General features: G+C 35.4%; 1 protein-coding gene across 1 annotated transcript in view; it reads left to right on the top strand.

The window, feature by feature from the left end:
- Positions 1–23,499, top strand: part of fry (microtubule binding protein furry) — a 94,247-nt gene extending 70,748 nt beyond the window's left edge. The window contains exons 41-49 of the mRNA XM_089645876.1: positions 223–297; positions 4,075–4,257; positions 6,070–6,231; positions 7,471–7,791; positions 14,251–14,487; positions 15,140–15,280; positions 19,945–20,096; positions 20,264–20,394; positions 20,544–23,499. Coding sequence (XP_089502002.1) covers positions 223–297; positions 4,075–4,257; positions 6,070–6,231; positions 7,471–7,791; positions 14,251–14,487; positions 15,140–15,280; positions 19,945–20,096; positions 20,264–20,394; positions 20,544–20,668 — 1,527 coding nt within the window. The 3' untranslated portion in view covers positions 20,669–23,499. The remainder of the gene's footprint in view (positions 1–222; positions 298–4,074; positions 4,258–6,069; positions 6,232–7,470; positions 7,792–14,250; positions 14,488–15,139; positions 15,281–19,944; positions 20,097–20,263; positions 20,395–20,543) is intronic.
- Positions 23,500–23,639: the final 140 nt, after the last annotated feature.

Here is a 23,639-nt window from a genome sequence, read left to right as displayed (position 1 = left end):
GATTTATACTTGTATTTCATGGACATTTGTTTACTAATATCGCCATAATTTTATACCAATTCTGTGAGTTATACAAGCTCGGTTAGGGTCTATGAACCTTAGATCTTTTGAATCATATGAAGATCTTTTGAAAAAAGGAGTAAAGAATTAAAGTGATAATTCTACAATTTTCATAATTTATATGTAATACAAATTTTTTAATTAATGACATTTATTTTCCAGGCTCGTGTCCGAGAGTGTCTCGTGAACCTCCTCACCACATGCGGCCAAAGGGTCGGCCTGCCGAAGAGCCCATCTGTAAGTACTGATGTTGGCTCTGTCGCTCCTTAAACTTACTGTCTATTTGTTGGTCTTGTCTATAATAACCTGTTCTTTACACTTGATGCTGCCACATAGGATGACCTAATATCCACTATATATTCTAAGGTAAATCAAGTCATAGGTGAATTCCAATATTGTTTTACATCACCAATCACGTTAGAAAAACATATTTCTTTTAAAAGATGCCTTCACGACTAAATTTTGGTAAAATATATAAGACAAACTTCATTTGAGGGGTATTTTTGCAATACTGACTTATTTCCAATTTTGATCAAATTTTACCTGTGAATCCTATATTTTCTAAATATACTATTGCAATACGATGTTGCAAAAGCTACTAACTCCCTTAGAAAAATAACTTCTTACAAAAATTGTTTTATTCCATCCAATTTCGCTATCAATACAGGCTTATTCCATTTTAGCCAATAGAAACATAGCAATGGCTGCCTAGTTGATTTGTATGAAAGTTGCTGTCAGTTGTGTTGGCTTTTCAAAATCAGCTAATTTCGGAACAGTTTGTTGCAAAATAGGATTATTCCAAGATTATCTTGCAAAACAGACTTATTCCGAACATAAATTGTTAAGATGGGTTGTTTAACTCAATTTGAACAATTTATCAAATTTCAATGTTGACTTTCAAGTTCTGTGAAGGTTCTATTCAAGTTCTGTTGTTATATCCAGTTGTATCACTAAACTGAAATAATGACAGAACTTGAATAGAACCTTCGCAGAACATGAAACTCGACTTTGAAATTTGATGAATTGTACAAATTCTGTGAAACAACCCGTCCTAAATATCTTTTACTTTTCAATATTTATTTATATTTTGTGATTCAAATCGATTATTATTAAAGTAATCTCTTATTAAGGTTAAACGCAATGCTCGTTGTATTCTACGTGTTCACAGATGGCGTTAATTAATTAATTTTGTTTAAATACGCTTTTGCAAGGTATTGCTTTACAATATTAAGACAAATCATTTGTTTGCGCCCGTATATACGCAATATGAATATGAATCAATAGTTTTGTTCGTTTAAAGACTTAATTCTTTCGAGAAAGGCACACAAATACAATATTTTACCGATGATTCAATCCAATATTGTATTTGTATGCCTTTCTCGATAGAATTGAGTTTTTTTATGGACAAAATTATTTATTCATATTCATATTGCGTATATGAGGGCGCAAACAAATAATTTGTCTTAATACTGTAAAGCAATACCTTGCAAAAGCGTATTTAAACAAAATTAATTAATTAACGCCATCTGTGAACACGTAGAATACAACGAGCGTTGCGTTTAACCTTAAGAAAAAACACAGATATAAAATCAGATATTTGACACTTTTATCAGTTTTTCATTAAAAAGTTCCGGTGGAATAAGTTTTGCAAAAATACCCCTCATTATTATGTTTTTAATTTGTCTTTGAATAGATGATTTAGATAATTTGTATGTTTTTGTTTGTGCCGATTCTATTATTCTTTTTTATATAATCTAAGATCAGTGTTTAAAAGATATATGTTTGTAACTTTCCCCTCACAATACGGTCACTCTAGTTGCTAAGTTTTCTGATGTGTTAAGTGTTTTTGTTTGGTCTCATCTGCACAAAGTAAAATTTACATTAAATATTATTCATTCAATAGGCTTCCATCTTTAATCAGCTACGGAATTTACTTGAAAATTAACATTAGTTTACCGCTTAAAAAGTTGACAGACTTTTTGTTTTCAGTAATGAAAACCGAGTTTTATTTTTAATCTATCGTCACAAGAAAGCAACATTGTTGTAACTTCCACTACATATCTACTTACATCATTTCTTAGGTGTGTGTGTTTTTTTCGATATTCTACAAACATTCTAGGTATTAATTACCACTGAATTAAATAGTTAGTTTTAAGATATGATTTGAAATTTTCACGGCTAAAATAATCATAGTGATTTATTTTGGGGTGTTATGTCTTGTTGCGCTTCCTCCATCTTTAGCCAACGTTTCGTAAAGCATTACAGTATACGTCATCAGGGCAGTTAGTTTTACCTCCGTGCAAATATTTTGGCTGTACAGGTTTCTTTTGGTGATTAGTCCTTCTCTTTAAGTATAAGTCACTATCTAATATACAATTAATCATAGATGTAGAGAAAGTACCTACAGTAATTTGATTACTCAAAGTGATTACAGGGCAAGCCAGGACAGTGGCAATTCAACACACTCTTTCAGAGTAATGAAAAAACCTTGTTTAATATGTTAGGTTAGATTTATAATACTGTTTTTTCATGACTTTTCAAAAGTGTGTTGAATTGCCACTGTCCTGAGTTGCCATGGAACACTCAAAATATACATTATTGGGATGTTTAAGCCTGTGACAGACCACGCTATATTCTCGTGGCTTGACCTATTCCAGCAAATCGCTAGCCGATATGCTGAAATGGCGAGCGATATATGAAATGGCGAGCGATATGCTGAAATGGCGAGCGATATGCTGAAATGGCGAGCGATATATGAAATGGCGAGCGATATGATGAAACGGCGAGCGATATTCTGAAATAGGCCAAGCCATGATGCATACAGCGTAATCTGTCAGCCCAATTAATGACACCAAAAAATCAAACGTAACACAATGAGATTTTATATTAAATATAATTATTATACATATTTTTTGTCTTACAATATTTTATAATATTCTTTAACATAATAATATCATTATTTATTCACAACATTACTATGTAAGCACACAGATTCTTCTAGGGGGTGCTTACGAAAAACTAGAATATATTATAAATCTTATTATTTTATTTTATTTTGCAAAAGCTGTTAGATCCTATACATTGTTAAAAATGAGTAAAAAAAAATATAGTTCAAATATTATTAAGGTTTCATGTAGGTACATATAGTTAAAAGTTAACAGATATTTCGTGCTAAAAGAACATGTGGAAAATATCCACATTTCTTACAAGGCACTTAATTAACCTAGTAAGTCTTCCGGGAGCATCAGCATTGGATAAGTTGAAGTTGGCGGCCTTGTGTATAATTATCTGGGACATAGAATCTAATTAATTCAGCCAACCAGCCTGGTCTGATCAGTCCTGTCTGGTATTGATAACAAAGTTATAAAACGTTCAGAAGTTTATAAGTTATCATCAGTAATGTTACATCCCACCTAGAATAAAGGCTGCAGATACCCAGCATTCCCGAGAAAAATGTTGTTGGAAACATCCATGGGTACTATCCAGACTTTCTCACGTAGACTACATAATATTTATGCACAGTCTATGTTATGTAATGACATGTTGTTTAGATTATAATCGGATTTAACTGTAAAATAAATAAATAAAAACTACCATTTTTAGAAGAATCGACAATATGTAGTTAAATAAGAAGTATAATAATTAATATCAATCAGCACGATATGTTATAACCATCAGTAAACAATATGTTTACTTGTACATTTACACAATTTATTTCCAATTCATCCACTGAGAAGACGCTTCCATCCCACGCATTATGTTGTGTCGATCCGACAAATTTTAATACCAAGAATAGGGATCACGACTCACCTCGCAATTCCAGATTTATTGAATATCTGCACCGTTTGTTGAAATATTTACTGGTGTTTACTATTCCAGCCACATGTAACAAAAGCAGAACTTGTTTATTTATATTATTACTGCTTTTTATTATGTGTTTTCAGATACTTCATAGACTTCATCGCAATATTCACTTAAGGACTTTGTAAAATTGTGTAATAATGTTGTTTGCAGGTGATATTTAGTCAAAGCTCGGAGCTGTTGGAGCGCGAGTCCTCCATGGCGTCCAGCCTGGAGGAGGTGTCGGGCGCACACGGCGACTTCAGCGGCGGCTCTCGCAGTCACGACGCGCCGCAGGACCACTTCGGGGTGTTTAAGGATTTTGACTTCCTGGAGTATGAGAGCGAGAGCATCGAGGTAATCATATTTACAATCATCATTATTTCCTTTTCCTAGTATTTACTGGGGAAGAATCACCTATCTGTAGCCGTTTTTGTGAAAAATGACCTCAACGGCGATGTGCGCCATATATAATACATTTTTACAGTGCTCTATCTTATTACTAACTATAGACTATACAGAGCATCATAACAACTTATCGCTAACAGATTGCATCCACAGTTCGTCGATCATTAATATAAAACTGTATGTACAATGCGTTTGACCACTGAATGTGATGCTGCATTAGAATGTATTGTTTCATAGTGCTTTCACACAAACAAATTACTGAATTCCGTAAGTCTAAACTTAAACTTTAGGGTGCACAGTTTATGCCCGTGGTGTGCAAGCGGGTTCCCTACGGAGCATCGGACCATCCCAATGTACATCTATTATTATTTATTTAAATTTTACACCCAGTTAATATATATGACATTACTTACCCGGGAGGTCACTTGAGATTAACACTGTTTATTATTTATTAGATACAATTTGCACGTAGAGGGCATAATGTTGTCTTCTTTTCACACAAAAAGTGTACATTTGAAAGCTCTATTGGATTCTTATTTTTTAAATTTTAAAATAACTCAATTACTGTTTAAACTTATTGTGAAATCAGATATGAGCGCATTAGCAGAATGCCTGCTCATTAAATTATAATGTATGTACGATGTTCAGTATACGACGGCTTGTTTGTGTTAGTGTCGAAAAAGGCCGTGCCTTTCGCTACAAATCACAAATGTAGCATCAGTACTATCTGTTGGTACCCCTAATAATTAGTACAACTTTACTGATTGTGTGTTCATAAAAATATGGAAATTTGGCAAATTGCATAAATGAATCGGTTATTAGTAGGTTTGCTAACCAACGTCGGCTGAAGCCAGTAGCTTAACCATTCTTAGCAACAACTTACCACATCTGTAGAAGGTTTTTATATTGCCGTTTTTCCTACTGCCTTCCCTGATTAAAAAGTATATGCACGTCACTGAATTATTGTCATAGTTAACAATAGTGACACAAAACCATGATGAGAAGATGACCCTACTGCTGCATTATACACAAAGAACTTTGGTAGTAAACAAATATTATAAAAATGTAAAATATTCATATGTATGAAGAACGAATAAGCACTAGAGCCTTGAGACCAAAGATATTAGAAGAACGAGATGTGCTATGAGCAGTTCATATTGTGTGGAATTGTTTTGCCCAGTGTCGCCGGTTTTGTTCACCAATACTACTGCACACCTTCGCTTACGCTAAGGTATCCGCACTAATACATAGAACAGATTTCTGTGCGTACACGTCCCGATAGTATTCAAAGTACCCTAATTAGGTAGTACTTCGCCTACGGTCCGGCGGCCAACATAGCATATCTCGTTCGTCTAATATCTTTGCTTGAGACAGTTACATGTAAAATCTTTCAGTCCCAGTAAAACATCCCAGTTTGTCAAACCTACAATGGACAAAAAAGTTTTAAATACAATGCTATTAAGCTATTGAATTCTTTTATACTGATTAAAAAATTGTGCCTACTGTGTATATATATGTATCTATGCATTTTGGTCAAACTGGAATTTTATTAACTTCAATAAAATACTGATTTTATTTTATCTGGCATTTTCATAATACATATTGTGTAAACAAAAACCTAGAACAACCACTCTAAATTGCCATCTCAACACAGGCGTTACACACCTAGTGAGATGGGCAATACGTCATTGTAATAAAATGTTAAAAAAAAATTAGATAATAATAAAAAAATGTACTTAATGTAATATATATATGTTACAGGGCGAGGGCTCAGACAACTTCAACTGGGGTGTGCGTCGCCAGCCGCTAGGCAGCGTGGGCGAAGGCACCGGCGAGGCCGAGGGCCCGGGCGGTGCCACCACGCCCACCCACCCACCTCCCCCGCAGCTCCCCCCCGCACAGCTTTTGACACCCAAGTCTAAGGTACTTATTTATTGTATACCCATTGCAGGGGTGGAAGCTGTCCGCCAAAGAGGTGCTTCTTTAACCCTGTACTTATGTTTAGGTGGATGAATGGTATTGTGCCTAAACACCACCAGCTTTAGGCACAATGATCTTGAAGCACAGCAACAGGAGTGGAGGCGGCTCCCAGATGTGACCAAGACTCTCCAAGAGTTGTTTTAATATTAAAATACATTTGATTAAAGAAAAACTATGCAGAATTAGGCCAAATGTAAACATCATTATTATTGCGTATCAATGACCTATACACGCTCCCAGAAGCCTAGAAACTAGATGTTATGCTAATCTTGCAATACTTAGTTGTAATATAATTAATAACTCCATTGATAGCCCTTTCCTCTTGGAATGCTATCGCTTATACATACCCGAAAACTTCAGCCTTAGTCGGTGCCATGACTTGTTCAAGATACCACGCGACAGAACAGATGTACTAGCACAACATAGCATAACACAAGGAATTACGCTGTTGAATGAAATTTCAGAAACAATAGTATATCATTTTTCTCTACATAGCCTTAAGACTTTTTTGTATAATTATCTTCCCAGAGTGTCAGAATCAGAAAATTGTACGGTAATTGGATTAACAATCTATTATATAATATATATTTTTTAAATGGTTAGTTGGTACAATATATCAATTTATGAAGATGAGAAAGAAATAAAAGCGAAGGGATTTATGCGTAATGTTCAGCATATTACTAAACATTGGGAATAATTTTAACTAACGTCTTTATGGTTATATAAAATATATACAGTGTTTCATGTTCGTACTGCGAGACTTTGGAGGGTGATTATTCATGAAAATCTAAGAAAAAAAATCCACATAAAGTCTTTTAAACAAAGCAGTTCTAATTGTAACTTGCAATTGCAGTAAATAGCTGACGGAGCACGGAGAAATAGTAATTATTATGGAGTTACGTTTATACAAACATTTTTTCAACTGCAAAAAAATAAAAATAAATTATTTGTCATCTAATGGAAAAAAAAAATTAAAACGTTTTTGCTGATGACTTATTCCCCCGCCCCCCCAATTTTTGCAGTAGGAGTGTGGAACACTTTTGGTTAAATACATTTTAAAATGATATTCTAAAGTTTGTACTTTTATTTAACTTTCGCCATAACATCTAAGCAAATAAAGATGTAATTAGATTTACCATTTACCACATTGTGGTAATATTGTAATGATAATATTTTTTTCAGCATGTGGGCGGTGAGGAGTCCTCAGATGAGGAGGTCGGCTCCGAGTCTCACCTGTACGAGAAGTACCTGCAGGAGTCCAGCTGTACGCCGCTCGGCATCCTTACACCCCGCACGCGCACGCACTCGATGTCTAGCGGCTCCAGCGGCGGTGACGTCACACCGTGCAACGCCGTGTCGCCAGGCCTAGTGGGGCGGCCGCTGTCCACCATATTTCGCAACCCAAATGAGGACGTGTGGCGCCAGTCCGTCACCGGTCTACTGCGCTGCTCGCCCAACATACAGCCCATGCTGCTGGTGCACCGCCTCAACACGCTGCTCAAGGTAATTTACCTTTCCTTTATCTGTATTCGATAATATATTTAATTGAAACTGAAAGTTACTACTCACGGCGTTTCCTGTCTCTGATTTTATTGTGCGCGATGCGATATTCGAGAAGATCGTCCAATGACGATTGTAATAGATGGGGTGAGATATACAAGACTGTAAAGGACCAGAGGTCCCGATTCGCAGAGGCGGAAGATGTCGCTCCTTCAGTGGCGTGTGAAGGAGAATGTGCAGTCTCTGTTTCCGGGTCTGGTCTAAAGAGGTAGAGAAGTCCGTGGTCCAAGATAAGGCGAGGTTCAGAAGAGAAAGAAGGCGAACAGGGGCAGAAGTCAGAGCGAGGTGGAGGGCAGAGCAGAGAGAGTTGTAGAGCTGACCATGTTTGGTGGTGAATCTCCCTTTATAAGGGCTTTGTGCCCATTTTAAGGGCGATTGTCAGAATTGCGCACGAGCAGAACGCGATGATGGCGTACGGCCGTTCGCATTCTCTATGCAACCTCTCTGTCTGCTTCCCTCCAGCCACACTCCGACGTTTTATTTATTATCAAAGAGCCCATTACAGTTTTAAATAATACAGTACAATTATAGTGTTTATCGGGAACCTGGGCAGAGCGGGAGCTAGTTCCCGCAAGGCAGTTTTGTATAATTATTTATTTACTAACGGACCAAGTCATGAAGTTAAGTTACATGAAGTTAATACAAGGAGAAATGTTACAATAAAGATGCTATGACAAAAGTCAGATATTATAATTTATCGGGGACCTGGGCCGAGGACGAGCTAGTTCCCGCTCCTTGGGCTCAAGTTTTGTTTTGTGATGTGTCTGTATATCCAGTATGCCCGACACAACGATTATTAATTCGCATAGAAGCACTTTGATCTTTTGTGTGAGTGCATGCCTAACCCATATTCGAGCACAATATTCAGTCACCGAGTAGACCAAAGCAATCGTTGCTGTTTGTTGGGTGTTTGAATTGCAAACGCAGCCTAAGTCTAAGGCTGGCTTTACACACTTAATTTTTTTTCTTGTAAGTCGCTTATGTAAGTGACTTGTGTGCAAATTATCAATATAAACGACACTGTAAGTTATTTAGTTAATAAAATTCTCCTTCACGTTACGTTTTCAATGTACTTTTTATAATACAGTAGAACCCCGTTAATTCGAACCCCGATAATTCGAACCCCGATAATTCATTAAGGTCCGAAAAAAATTGTTTTACGCCGAAATATGTGGTAGTTTTATGAATTTACACCAAATATCTGAATTCAAAGGGTCGGCTGCGACAGAATTCAAACGCCAAATTTCAATTTACTCGGAAATATGACATATTTTTATGAATATACTTCAAATATCTGAATAAAAAGGCCGGCCGCAGCGAATATCTGCCGAGAAAATTCGATTTACGCGGAAATATACCGTATTTTTACGAATTTACATCAAATATCTGAATTTAAAGGGAAGGCCGCGAATTCGCAATTTACGCGGAAATATATAGTATTTTTACAAATATCTCAATTTAAAAGGTAGGCCGCGACCGAAATCGGCCGCGAAATCTTGATTTACGTGTAAATATATAGCATTGTTACGAATTTATTGCGAATATCTGAATTTAACGGGCCGGCCGCTACTGTAATCGGCCGCGAAAATAAAGAAATAATTGGTATTAATACGAATTTACTCCTAAAATACCACCCGGATTTGAAGAGGTGGCCGAGAAAATCAATTTTCGGCGTAGGTATTTTTTTATTTTTTTTTCATAAAATTTCGAATTACGTGGGAATTCGTTAATTCGAAATTTGATTTTTGATGTCCCATGGATTTTGAATTAACGAGGTTCTACTGTACCAATGTTATAAGGGAACCATAGACATATGAATATTAGTAGACCTGCCCTAAGTGATTAAAAGCGTATTATCCCCACTCCCCATACCGGTTCCATTGGAGCCGGCTGTGCTCGCGTATGGCCTCAAGTGAAATTTGAAAACGTGACGTCATCATTCTTGTGCGAACTATGGTCGAGGCATCATCGGTTCATTTTACGAAATAACACTGCAAAATGTTGACTTGTGATATGAAAACTTGTAAAAATAGATGTGAAAAAGAGAATAAACCCAATTGTCGTATTACATTCCATAAGTAAGCATTATTTTACTTTATTTTAAGCTTATTCACACCGTATTATATGGATCAGTTTTAGAAACATATACTATCACATCACAATGTAGCTGTTTCTGCTATCGTGGTACGAGAACACGCCGTCAGGTGGAATGCAGGAAAACACTTCTTCTTGTTGACATATAAATTTATTAATTCACAATATATTTGCAGAGGATCTTATTTTCCTCTGCTAAAACTTAAACTGAAAGAAATAAAGGTCTAGTTTCCTCTATTCTTCAGTTTTCCCTAGGTTTACATAAACCTAGTAATTATCTCACGACTGACTGCCTAGGTACGCATGTACCTACCAGTTATATCAATACTAGCTCCTGCCTAGGTACGTCTGTACCTACCAGTTATAGCAACACTCTAATACTGTCTCTTTTTCTGGGAGGTATCTGTATTTAAGCTAAATTCTTGAAGGACATATTACAAAAATAAAGTTGTTCCACCCGCTCGTCGGAAAACAACATTCTTAAACATAAAATAAAATGCACTTAACTATTCTTAATGATACAAACGTGACTTAAACAATACAAATATTTTAAAGGAATTATTTTAAGGGAGGTGAAACTTTATTTGGGGTTTTTATTACTATGGGACAGGGGTGGGAAAGGTATTGGCAAATATTTTTAGGCATAATGGTTTAACTAGGGTCATCATAAAATAGAAAGCGAACAGCTCTATTTGAAAGCTGCCGCTGCTTGCAGTAAAATGTCACTAATTCTTAAATCATAAATGATACACAAACAAGACAATATCTTTATAAAAATACCAGGCCAAAGAATTGTTTTATTGTAGGGTCGAATCTGCAAATGTGGGAAGCTACACTATCTTTAAAAATACGAACTGTGAGAACTGGCCTGAAGGTTAAATTTTACTGAGCAATATGTAATAGTCGCATTCTGGAAGATACATACCTCCTCCCGTGAAGTACTTCACAAAATAGGCTAAGAATGCGACTGTTATCTTTATTAGGTACCTACTGCATGTCTACGAAAATTACCAGTTAAATTTATTAAAATGTCTAAAATACAAATATTTATGCTGCTTTTAAAACTAGAAATTCCGTGGAATATGTAAATCTTATGACTAAAAATTGTGTATTAGGTAATGTCTTAAAACTAGAAATTCCGTAAAAAATGTAACTCTTATGACTAAAAATTGTGTAGTAGGTAATGTCTTAAAACTAGAAATTCCGTAAAAAATGTAAATCTTATGACTAAAAATTGTGTAGTAGGTAATGTCTTAAAACTAGAAATTCCGTAAAAATGTATATCTTACTGACTGACTAAATGGTTGTAGTAGGTAATTTCGCATTCACCCCCACCCTTAAACCCGCCTTGAGCATGTATGTATGTAATATCTTGTATTAATTTCTTCGCACTTTCTAATGAATTTACACTATCTAAATAGTCGTCCATGTAAAGTTTTGTTTTTATTACATCGACGGCCTGGGGATACTGAGATAAAAATTGATCCGCGTTTTTATTTGTTACCAATTGCGCCGAACAAGGTGATGATTTTGCTCCAAAAATTATAAGAAGGGAAGAAACCGCGTCACGCGCCTCTTCTTTTAACGCTTTTTGTAATGTATATAAATTTTTGCTGTCAGATACTTTTAAGAAGTCTGTGGTATGATGGAATATTAATTTGAACGCAATCCATTCAATTGGATTGCCGTTAAATGTGGGAAGATCATTAACTTTGGGCCTGGTATTATATAAAGACATTGCCTTACCAATTGATTCCGCGAGACGGTCTTCAGTTATAGCAGGTGTTGGTCCCTGGAATCGGCCCTGCGACTCTGGCCACTGTTGCCCGTCGCGTTGCTCTGCTAAGTTGAATGGCTGCTCTGATGTAGGCAGCTCCCAGCAGCTACTGCTTGGCTGCTGATGCTGCGTCGACTGCAGCTGAAGATATTGCCCTACCAAAGGCGGCTGATGCGATGTTCCTCTGGGTGGGAGTAGCTCGTACCGCCCGCCCTGCCGCTGCTGCTCCAACCGCTGTCCCAAGTGCAGCGGAAGAGCCTGCTCTGTCCGAGGCTCCAATTGCGGTGGGAGAGTCTGCCCTGCCAAGGGCTGCTGGTCTGAGGATCCTTTTGGTGGGAGTAATGCGTACCGCCCACCCTTGTGCTGCTCCAACCGCTGTTCTAATTGCAGCGGATGAGCCTGCTCTACCCGAGGCTCCATTTGCGACGGGAGAGTCTGCCCTGCCAAGGGCTGTTGCTGTGCAGTTCTTGTGGGCGGTTGTAGTGATAACCGCCCATCATGGAGCAGTTCCTGTTGCTGCTCCATTTGATCTCGAAGAGGCTGTTCATCGTGATTTCCAAGTTCTGATGATGAACTGTGATGTGACTGGTCCACCCAGTCATTGACTCTATCCTCGAGAGTCCGTTGCGAAGTCCTTGATGCAGCTTCTAAAACGAGCACCGCATGTTGCTCCTCTGCTTCCAAGACTGACATTGCTGCAGCCATCTTTGCTTCAGCCATCTCCGTAAGTAGGCGGGCCTTTTGTCTCGTGATGTGCACCCTGGTTGCTGAAGCTTTTATTTGAGCCTCCATCCAGCTGCTGCTGGTTCCCGCCTTGCTGCCGCAGACAGATGACGTCTTTGAGTGCTGTCCCGCTTCCATGATGCTGCTGTTCCCGATGCGGCTCGAAGAACCATATGTTTCTGCTATCGTGGTACGAGAACACGCCGTCAGATGGAATGCAGGAAAACACTTCTTCTTCTTGACATATAAATTTATTAATTCACAATATAATTGCAGAGGATCTTATTTTCCTCTGCTAAAACTTAAACTGAAAGAAATAAAGGTCTAGTTTCCTCTATTCTTCAGTTTTCCCTAGGTTTACACAAACCTAGTAATTATCTCACGACTGACTGCGTAGGTACGTCTGTACCTACCCGTCATAGCAACACTGCAATACTGTCCTTTTTCTGGGAGGTATCTGTATTTAAACTAAATTCTGAAGGACATTTTACCAAAATAAAGATGTTCCACCCGCTCGTTGGCAAACAACATTCTTAACATAAAATAAAATGCACTTAACTATTCTTAATGATACAGACGTGATTTAAACAATACAAATATTTTAAAGGAATTATTTTAAGGGAGGTGAAACTTTATTTGGGGTTTTTATTACTATGGGACAGGGGTGGGAAAGGTATTGGCAAATATTTTTAGGCATAATGGTTTAACTAGGGTCATCATAAAATAGAAAGCGAACAGCTCTATTTGAAAGCTGCCGCTGCTTGCAGTAAAATGTCACTAATTCTTAAATCATAAATGATACACAAACAAGACAATATCTTTATAAAAATACCAGGCCAAAGAATTGTTTTATTGTAGGGTCGAATCTGCAAATGTGGGAAGCTACACTATCTTTAAAAATACGAACTGTGAGAACTGGCCTGAAGGTTAAATTTTACTGAGCAATATGTAATAGTCGCATTCTGGAAGATACAGTAGCGATTCTCAAGTGTGCTCATCGTTGTTTACTGGGGTAAGTAAATTATGAAACATTTGTAAAAGTTTCTTAACTAAATACTCTGATACTAACTACGACTCTGAAAATAGAAGCTGCCTTACTTTGCCGAATTTGGACTTCGCAAATTAGTTCATAACTTGGCGAGTAATTTGGGCTCCCATGTAAAAATGTCTATTCATTCAAAAGCAGATTTTACTTTTAAGAACTAAATGGTAATATTATAATGCGAGATGCCTATTTACTGTCAGATTGATTTATTGACGAATCAGCCTTACCCCCTTCGTTCTTCAACAGTTGATTTTACCCCTCGCCATTATCTTCTCGTCTATTAATTCCTATGTCTGTGAAGGGAACCCATTTTATGAATGATATTTTTGAATTATTTACCTGGTGTGATCCAGACCGAGGAATATAATGTGTAACTTTGAAATTTGATGAATTGTTCAAATTCTGTGAAAAAACCCGTCCATATTATTTTCATACCTACCTTACCTACCTTTTCAATAACTTATTTTATATAGAGAATATTTAAATATTAATAAACCTCTAATGAAACTTGTAAATTAAGAAAAATCACTAGCAAAAAATATATTAATGAATGCAACGATACTCGTGTCTTCTGTCACTTTTCTACTTCCGTGATTGGTGCGAAGCTTCTGAATATGTTAAAAGTATACTCTTAATGGTTGCTATGTTTATTGGGGAACCTCAGCCGTTACGCCACTCAGGATTATAAGTAAATTTGAACACAATACAATTGTAGAATACTGTACTCATTCACTGATCGTTCACAAATATGATTGTGTTGCAGGAAGTGGTCAGCAAGACGGTGTTCCTATGTGAGGAGGGCAGTCGCTATCTGTCGACAGGCGTGGGTAGTGCCCTCAGCGCCGTGGTAGAGCTGCTCAACGCCGAGGAACCGCCGCTCATCTGGGCCGGTGCCAAGATGCTCGAGTGCCCCAAGCTGCACGACTCATTGCGCTACGCCGCCCTTGAGATGGATGAACACCTGGAGACCTACTTTGATAGAAAAGACCATGCACACGAGGTAACGCTAGCCACATCCATCCAATTTTAATGTTTGTATCCATTGAACAGATATCCCAAGTATAAGTGTGATCTATGATACCGATTGAAATAAAACTGATTCGTACACAGCTCATTGAAATTGATTATCTGTTCAATTTTACAATTCGGAAAGCGGGTTTGGGTACCGCATTCATTGTATAACCAACATCTCTGGCATGTCAAGGTCTTGGCGACGGACGCTTCTGCCCTCCAAATGAATAGGAGGCCTGTTGAGGGAATCCCTTGCCCTCTCCAGCCGGATTCTCTCAACCCAACACATTGTACTGTAATGGGAGGTATGGATTCATACGTCCAGGGCACACTTGCCCCCAGATTCTTACCCAATCCTCGGGCATTTTTCCTTCCCAGAATTTCCTCTCCTTACCTTAAAAAGACCCATACACGGCTTTTTAAAAAATAATGGTTTTCGATATTTGAAAACTTAACTGTGAGTAAGGCAAAATTGAGCTTTCTTCAAGCACACGGACTCGTCCACAAGTTACCTAAATCAACTTAAAGATTATAAACTAACATCTTGCATTAATTTCAGTCTCAATATAAGTTAATGTTCTTCCTTATTACTTGGCGACTCGGAGGGTCTGTTTGTTTGACCGTGGTGTGTGTGATTGCAGTGCGTGGAGAGCGCACGCGGCTCAGTGCTGTGCGACGAGGTTGGCAAGGGCCTCTACAAGCTAGTGTTCCAGCTTTTGCTGCTACTGGAGACCAACAGCAAGATGATCCTAGCTATCTACAATTCGGCCATCGCCAAAAACGTAAGTGTTTCCAATGTTTCATTACATTAAATCACCAGAAAAGAGAGTAAGCTTAAAAGAATTTTCTCTGCTTAAACCTTGAGCCTTCGTTCAAGTGTATGGGTGAAGTCGCCTCCCTTTGCACATTTTTTTATCTGCCGACCAATAATAGTTTTAAAAATTGTTTAATGTTGTGAACAGATGTCACTTTGATTTTACCATAGCAACCATTTTGTTTTATTTGTCAATTTAGTAGATTCCTATTTTACCATAGTAATCGGTGTTTTTTTTGTTTTCTGCATTTTCTCTCTTCAAACTCAAATAAACAGCTGGTGACTAAGCATCATCAACATAATTGTGTTTTAATTAATAATAAAAGGAAAGGAAGTGTGATTAACATCACAAGGAGTGCCATTATTTAAATTTTTGGTCCTTCGAGCAGGATAACCGATAATTTTGAACCAGCGTAATAAAAAAAACAGGTTGTATTATACATTGCCAGAAAAGAGTTTTTGAAAATTCATAAGAATTTGTAAAATAGAACCTAATGTGACATGTAGGATGGAATTAAATTTCTATTCACTTAAAATACATATACATTGATTGTAATGAGAACGATTACAATGGATACCTACTATAAAAAGAAAGAATTTAGAGCATCGATGGTTCTTTTTTAAATTTTTAGAATAAAATAATGTTACATGTGGGAACGAATTGAATTTCTAACCGCATAAAATACAGAGACACCAATTGTAATCCGTACGATTTACAATTGATATTTTGGGAATAAAATAAGGTTGCAAGTGATTTTAAATTGAATATTCTACTCACATAAAGAGACATTGGTTGCTATCAATATTATTAAACAATAATAATAATTAATAACCATTGAGAAGTCAAAAATCTTTAACTGCTTTGTTAAAATTAAATTAAATTCATCAGATAATAATCTCACAAGAGAAATTTAAATGCCATCAACAATACAGAATATTCGTTGCAATATGTATGTAATTAAATATATTAGAATTTCTTTGAGGTGATTGAAAAAAGTAAAACCATAGATGCCTACACTATAATAATCATAGATATGGTAGGTAGACGGTACTTGTTATGAAATAAAATGATTTGTTAAAATAATATTGTTATGTAAGTACCTACCTGAAATAATAATATCTGAACCTTGCAAATACATAAAAATCTGTAAAGATTATTTCAGTAAGACGGTCCCTAACCAGAAAGTTTTTCACATTAAAACAAATAATTTGATTTATTTATGCAATTGGTAATATATAATTCATCTCTCAACGACTCTTTTCTATTTTGATTTCACTACAGATTGACGAGTGGTCATTTTAATTTCAAAGTAAAAGGTTTTAAAATGCTATTAATAATGGAAACCATTAATAAGTTATTAAATAAACTGGTCGAGTTATATGCTCAGCTAAATGATTTTAAGAAAAATCTGGATTGTAATTTGACAGAATTAAAATTACAATTACATAAAATTGAATTGTTATTGGATACTAGCTATACCCTGCTACAAGTTGCTGTGTCTCAGTCTGTGCAGAAAAATAATGCATGTTGCTTTTAGGCCCAACAGATGGCTCTGTTTTTAAAAAAAAGCTTTTTTTACCTGTCACGGGTGAAATCTACACAATATAGGTTTATAAAACACACGCATATTCAAATGCAACGGTGTGTCAAAATGTCATAGAAATCGGCGAAGAACTTTCGGAGACTTAAGATTTTGAACAAATGAATAGGTATTTACATTTTTATTTATAAAGCTTTATGGTGAAATCCAATTTCAAATTGAACTTTTATGTGATGATTTTAATCAAAACGAAGAAAGGTTGGAGTTTTTATTACCATGTTCTTACTCAAATGAAAGAATTGTTGTTGTATAGAGAAGTGAAGATACGTAAAGGAAAAAACCACAATTCTTTACTGCATAAAAATAATAAATCAATTCCTAATGATAAATTAAATCAAAATGCATCCACTGTTTTAGTTTCAAATCATTCAACTAATGATCAGGGAAAGATTATTCTCTCTTGCACAGAAATAATTAACAATAAAAATAACATTGGTGATGTTTACAAGGCTAGAGCTCTTACACACTCATGCTTTCAAGGTAGTTTTGTCACCGAACACTTTGCTGAAAAGTTACTAGGTTTGAAATATAAAATCCTATTCCAGGAATTTACATGAAAATTACGAAAAATAAAAAAGGTTTAATAATGAAAATAAACTCCATTAATAACCCCTGTAATAAAAATATGTTTTGTCTGGTATTGCCAGAAACAACTACATTCATTTGTTACAAATGACATTTCAAAAAAGCTGAATTACCAAGGGATTACAAATAGCTATTCCTGAATATAACAATATACTTAATATACTCAACGTGCAAGTAGATGTTTCGCAATAAAGTGGAGACCAGAGGATATATCAGTCACTGAGCTGGTCACCATGCATTTTGGAGACATCCAAAAGACAACTGTTAAAATAGTATTTTTTATTTATTTATTTTTTGGTTGTCTTTCGCAGAAAATGTGTATTTAGCAATGGTCTGATCTGATCACTGACTTTTAACCCATTGGCATCCGAATTGTTTGGCTAAAAAATTGTCCTTCACATCCGAATTAATTTTGTACCAAAATTTTTGTGCAGTGGTGTACTAAATCTTGCCTAACTTCTAAACTAAACATGCAAACGAAACAATCTTTTTTAATTTACTTGTACATTGAAACAAGGTATGTAAAAAACATATGCATTGTAAAAAAAAAAAATTAATATGATTAAACGAGGATATGAAAATTATTTTTTTTCAAAAACCATTTTTTTTTTAAAATTGGATTTAGAAAAGTTGTACATTAATCATACTTATTTCCATAATATATATTTTTTGCCATTTAGGCTCTTGTTAGCAGCCCACCATGCGATTTACGAACAAGCTTGTCAATTCCCGAACCACACGCCATTTTGAAAAAATTCAATGAAGCTGAAATATAACAAAATTTCAATCGTAAATATCAGGAAATAATTGTACCAACGGAGTCCTGCCAATTACTACGAAATAAATGCTTAATTATCTACAGAGCGATTGGCATTTAAAATTTTAAACACAGATGTCAATAATGTATCCCTTTTTCGTTTTTAAGCCGACAGACATCAGACCCGCCAGGACAGCGTCGTTAGATTTTAAGACACATCGCCGTACACACGCCAGGAATGCGTCGTTTGAGGCCAATGGGTTAAATAAATAACTTATCTGGCATAAAATCCTTGCTTTATTCATGCACATTGTCTCATACATACTCTTCTGTTTATGCATTCTATCTCTTGACCAGGCACGGCTCCCGCTAACGTTCACTCATGCACCGAACCGCAAAAAATTGATCAACATTTTGTAGCTCATCGCATGAAATTGCGCACAATCTTTAAAAATTTACAATTAATTACCTATCCAAATATACGAATTTGGTAGGGAATAATAATAATTGCGGCCAAAAGCTTTACTCACCGTGCGCGTGCACCAGTTATACCAGCTAGGAACCGACGTACATACCATGAGTCTTGTGTGATATTATCTTGTCACAGAGCCTTTGGGATAGGGAACATATTTGACATTGTTATTATTAGCTATTTGTGTTACAGTTTTTATTTTTTTTTATTTTGGTACAATATTTTACATTTCATAGTACAATCCAGTAATGTTGGCCTCACTGGGTGGCTTACCCGTGCTGATTTAAAAAGTAACCATTTTTTTGTGTGTTTTTTGTCACTTAATGGAAACTTCATGTTTCATTAGCTCAGTAAATTACGTACTTCACAGATATAAACGTTTCCACTCGCAAGTCTACCAGGAATCACATTACATTCTCGACACACAACTCGTAAGTCTACTGACAGTGATCAACGCACATTATTCATTCAAATGCGATATTTACCTAAATTGGACAATGAATTACCTTACTTTGGTTCATAAGCCGGGGGAACTATATCGCTACCGATCCGATTGGCCGTGTTACAGACGGATTGAAAGGGTATCTATAGGAACGACGATGTTAATAAAAGGTTTGGATTACATGAAGGAGAGAAGATGAATGTCGATAACTAACTGACCCGTATTACAAATGAAGAAGTCGGTGAAAAGATTCGTTCTCATTTGTAATGCTATGATCATCAGCTGGGTCTAATCCGCCGTGTTTCTCTCTGGTGAAATGTTTACTGTGTGTTAATTATTGTGATATTATTTATTACATACAATTATTCTGATATCGCTATTTTTAGATATAATTGAATACCCTCGCTCTTTATGAATGATGTAATAATAAATGTGGACTATATTAAAAAGAACAGTAGGAACGAAGAATTGATCTTCATTATAAATAAATAAGATAATCACACTTAAATAAATTATGCGTATTACGTTTACTGTGAATTGCTCGGTGAACCACCAAACATTTATGGCACCAGCCGCGCCTGCTCTTGACTTGACCCAATTCAAGTATAAAAATAAAAATATTGTAAAAACTTTGTAAAGTCGTAAGACCAGTTTAAAATTGCGTAACTCTGTTTTATTTGAATTTGGAGAGAATTTAATGTTGTTAAGTTTTCAGAAAAATCACAGTTTACATAAATTGTATGCATGTACTATATATAAGTTGTTGTTTGTTTAGGCGGCAGACGGCAGCGGAGTCGTGGTGTCAGTGCGCGAAGCGCTCATCAACTGCGTGCGCGCCGAGGGCTTCTGGGGCAGCGAGCCTCCTCTCGTGGCGCTCACCCACCCCTGCGAAGACTCCATGCTGGTGCTCCTGCTCAACCAACAGAGGCACGTATACAACCTTATTACTCATTACATCTACCAAACCAAATCCTCATCTGATCATAGAGGCACAATGTTTAAGTTGTTGCCAAGTTCGAAGGATGAAAAACCATCTATCTATAATTCACAGCAAGTTAATGTGGCATTGTTTTCTAAACTGTTGTGTATTGCAGGTGGAATGCAGCACTAAACTTTATACGAGAGAGGAATAGTGAACGCATCCTTGAAAAGGGAGAAATTTTAGAAGATGACATCACAAGTCTACTTCACATCTATTGTAAGGCCCTCCTGACCAACCACCCAGGTATGACTGATATATTTTATGGCAATATCAAGTAGCATTTCAATTCCGTATGTTGGTCTTTCATAATGACTATACTAAGAGTATCTTTCACTATGGAATGTGCCGCACATATACTATATTATACTATTGAAAATTAATTCTTCTTCCAGACATGGTGGTCATTACCCGTCCCATAACTGATATATCAGAAGACTTATCCTACTTACTGGAGAACCTGTGCAAGGTATCCATGGCCCTGAAGGCGCCCCACACCGATCGGATTCACAGTGTCTAGACATAATATATGTACAACACATTGTTTTATTTTATATTTTCGACCTGTAACCAAAATAAAAAAAATTGTGGTGAACTATTGATTCGCAAAGACCGGATTACCCAGTCCAATTATTATTATTTTTTAAGCTAGCGAATTGTATGCTATGCGCAAATATTGCTACTGTGCATATATTGTTTGTGTTCTATTAGTATTAATTAATATTATTATTTAAACAAATTACGGTATTCAATTACTTTTAAAACTCATGTTTAACAATTTTCTAATCACTTTGGTGTTTAAAAATAATATATTTACTATTGTAAGTTTCTGTTCGTCTCCTTCATATCTATTCTTTTGCAATGTTGTAAATTACAATAAATAAAAATTCTTGGGTTTGGTTTTTTTCAAACTCTCGTCAAATTTCAGCACCGTTTGTAATTTTTGACATTTTAATGGTCCTTGTTAAGCACCGATTATCAACCTTTTTCAGCTTTTGAACAAAATTCTGATCAGCTGTGAAGAATAATGGTCAAACTGTTATGCTTGTCAGCTGATCACAATTTATTAAAAGGCTGAAATGGACCGAGGTTCAGCTCTTAGTGAAGAACATTAAAAATTGCGCTGATTAACGATTTGATGGTCATCAAATATGATGAGAGTTCGAAACACACGTATTTTGATTCATTTTAAATTTTCACAGTATGTAACGATTTCAATCGTATTTGACAGCAAATGTATTTTTAGTATTTTTTTTTTGAGAAATATTTGTTTATTGTCTATTTAATTCTTTGCAAGGCATTTTATTTTTTCAACGTTATCTTCAGGAGTGACTCACTTTGTCTTTACCATGAGTCTTTTTTCATTCAATATAATTTTTATATAACCTTTTGCACTCAGCAGTCACTTAGCAGACGCCATGGCCATGACCATGGCAAAATTGTAAATGATTGTTTTTTTTTAATGTCTTTGTTTTGTATTGTTTGTTTTAATTACTCTTGGTTTGTTCCATAAACATTTGCGTATATATAAAAATTGAAACTGTTAGAAACAGTTTTACTCGTAACAAAATTGGAAATGGTATTTTCCTTATGAGTATTTTTATTTTATTTTTTATTACTTTTCATTTTTTCCATAAATTCCATTTCTGCGTGTGTTTAAAAAAAATATATTTATGCATACACATGTACAGGGTGTTAAGGGACTTACTTTAACCATTGATTCCTGACATTATTTGGAGTAAAAAATGTAAATGAAATTTTGAACTCCGGTGACATTTTTGATTTTTAATTTTTTTTTTCGAAAACAATTAATAAAATTAATCCATAATAAAATCCTAAAAATAGCCAAAATAAATAATTCATGCCACTATCGTAATAATCAGTTTAAATTATTTCTTATTTTTTTATTATATGAATGGGATAAAAGTGAAGGTACAGTTGTCTTACAAATTCCCCAAACCAAACGAATGTGTTTTCGAAATATCAAGTTCTCTCAATTTTTCCATGATTGGAGTAAATTTTAAGTAAAAATGTGGTTAGCATTTTTGACATTTTTCAAATTATTTATTATAATTTAATTATTTGGAAATAGTAATGTTTATTTTAAATGCATACACCAGAAAGATAATTTCATTGATCACCCTGGTATATATTATGTTCTTCCTACGGGAATTATTTTCTTGTTTAAAAAAGGGCTTATTTTATTTGTGAGGTTGAAAAACTATCCCTCTGTCGCCAAAACGTTATTGAAACCTTGTTGAAAACTTTTTATTTATTACGATTTAGTTTTTAGGTATCCTACAAGTGATTATTAGTATGAAGCTAGTTGTTGTGAAATACACCAAATTTATTTCTTTTTCTTTATATTCTATATTATGTAAGTTTTCTTATATTTTCAGTTTATTTTATGATAGAGAGATTCAGTAAAACCCATTTATTTCAAATTCAGGTACAGTATAGTCATTTTAAAGAGATTCTTGCTTGTGTAGTGGTGTACTGTATTGTAGGACTACTGTTGGCGGGAGTTCAAAACTATTTTGAACCAATTTGAGCCACTATCGGTGTCCTCAAATATATTCGAATGTGCGCTCTTTAAAATGATTTGCCTGTACGTTCATTTTTTTGTAAATTTCTGACAGGAATTGAATGCCAAATCTAAATTGAATAACTTAACTAAGATAAGATGAAAGTTCAATGTGGTTTTACTGTAACAATATTATTTTTTTTGTTGAATTCTATATATTTATAAATTAGAGTGAAAGTTCGCCATTTGCAGTTAATTGAAGCCTTGCAGTATTCCAATTGGGTTGATTTGAAATGTGCACCAAGCCTTTCAAGACTGGGAGCACATTTTTTTCTTAAAATGCAAACATTTTAGTATTTAGAGCTTAACTGAAAATTTAAGTTAAATGTTTATTTACTCAGCAGTATTAGTGTAGTTGGGAGGTCATGGAACCTCCCAACAGTTATTAATATATTCTAAGTTATAGGCGTCAGTAATCTGAAGGGGTACTTGACCCACACCTGTTGAAGCACTCGACATATCACACACTGTCTACACGGGGGCTCGCTTCCTCCCATTGTTACAAAGATCGTTAGAAAACAGATCCTAATTACGCTATTATCCTACTCTTCCCTCTATCTAATGTCACCTAGCGTCACAGGCCAGGCCTAAATTATTATTAACCTCACATGACAGGAAAACTTATTATGATGGCATACGACGGGACAATGACAGGGACTGAATAAGAAACAAAAACTTATAATGTAGTTTTATTAAAAAATGTCAACCTGCCGATACATAAAAAAATAAATAAAAAGTATTCATGAAAAAGTCATGACATAAATTCATATATGTTTGTTTTATTCAACTTCAGATATTTAATTCTGTTTTATTATTAATATGCAAATATGTATTAGCATTCATGAAATAAAAACAATTACCTATTTACTTATCATGATTATTTTTTGGGTTATTATGCTGTGTTGCA

This window comes from Hesperophylax consimilis, chromosome 23 (genome assembly GCF_061612785.1).
Source record: "Hesperophylax consimilis isolate HC1 chromosome 23, BYU_Hcon_1.0, whole genome shotgun sequence".
NCBI lineage: Eukaryota > Metazoa > Arthropoda > Insecta > Trichoptera > Limnephilidae > Hesperophylax > Hesperophylax consimilis.
The sequence above is the reverse complement of the archived record's forward strand: the minus strand, read 5'-3'. Positions and strand labels throughout refer to the sequence as shown.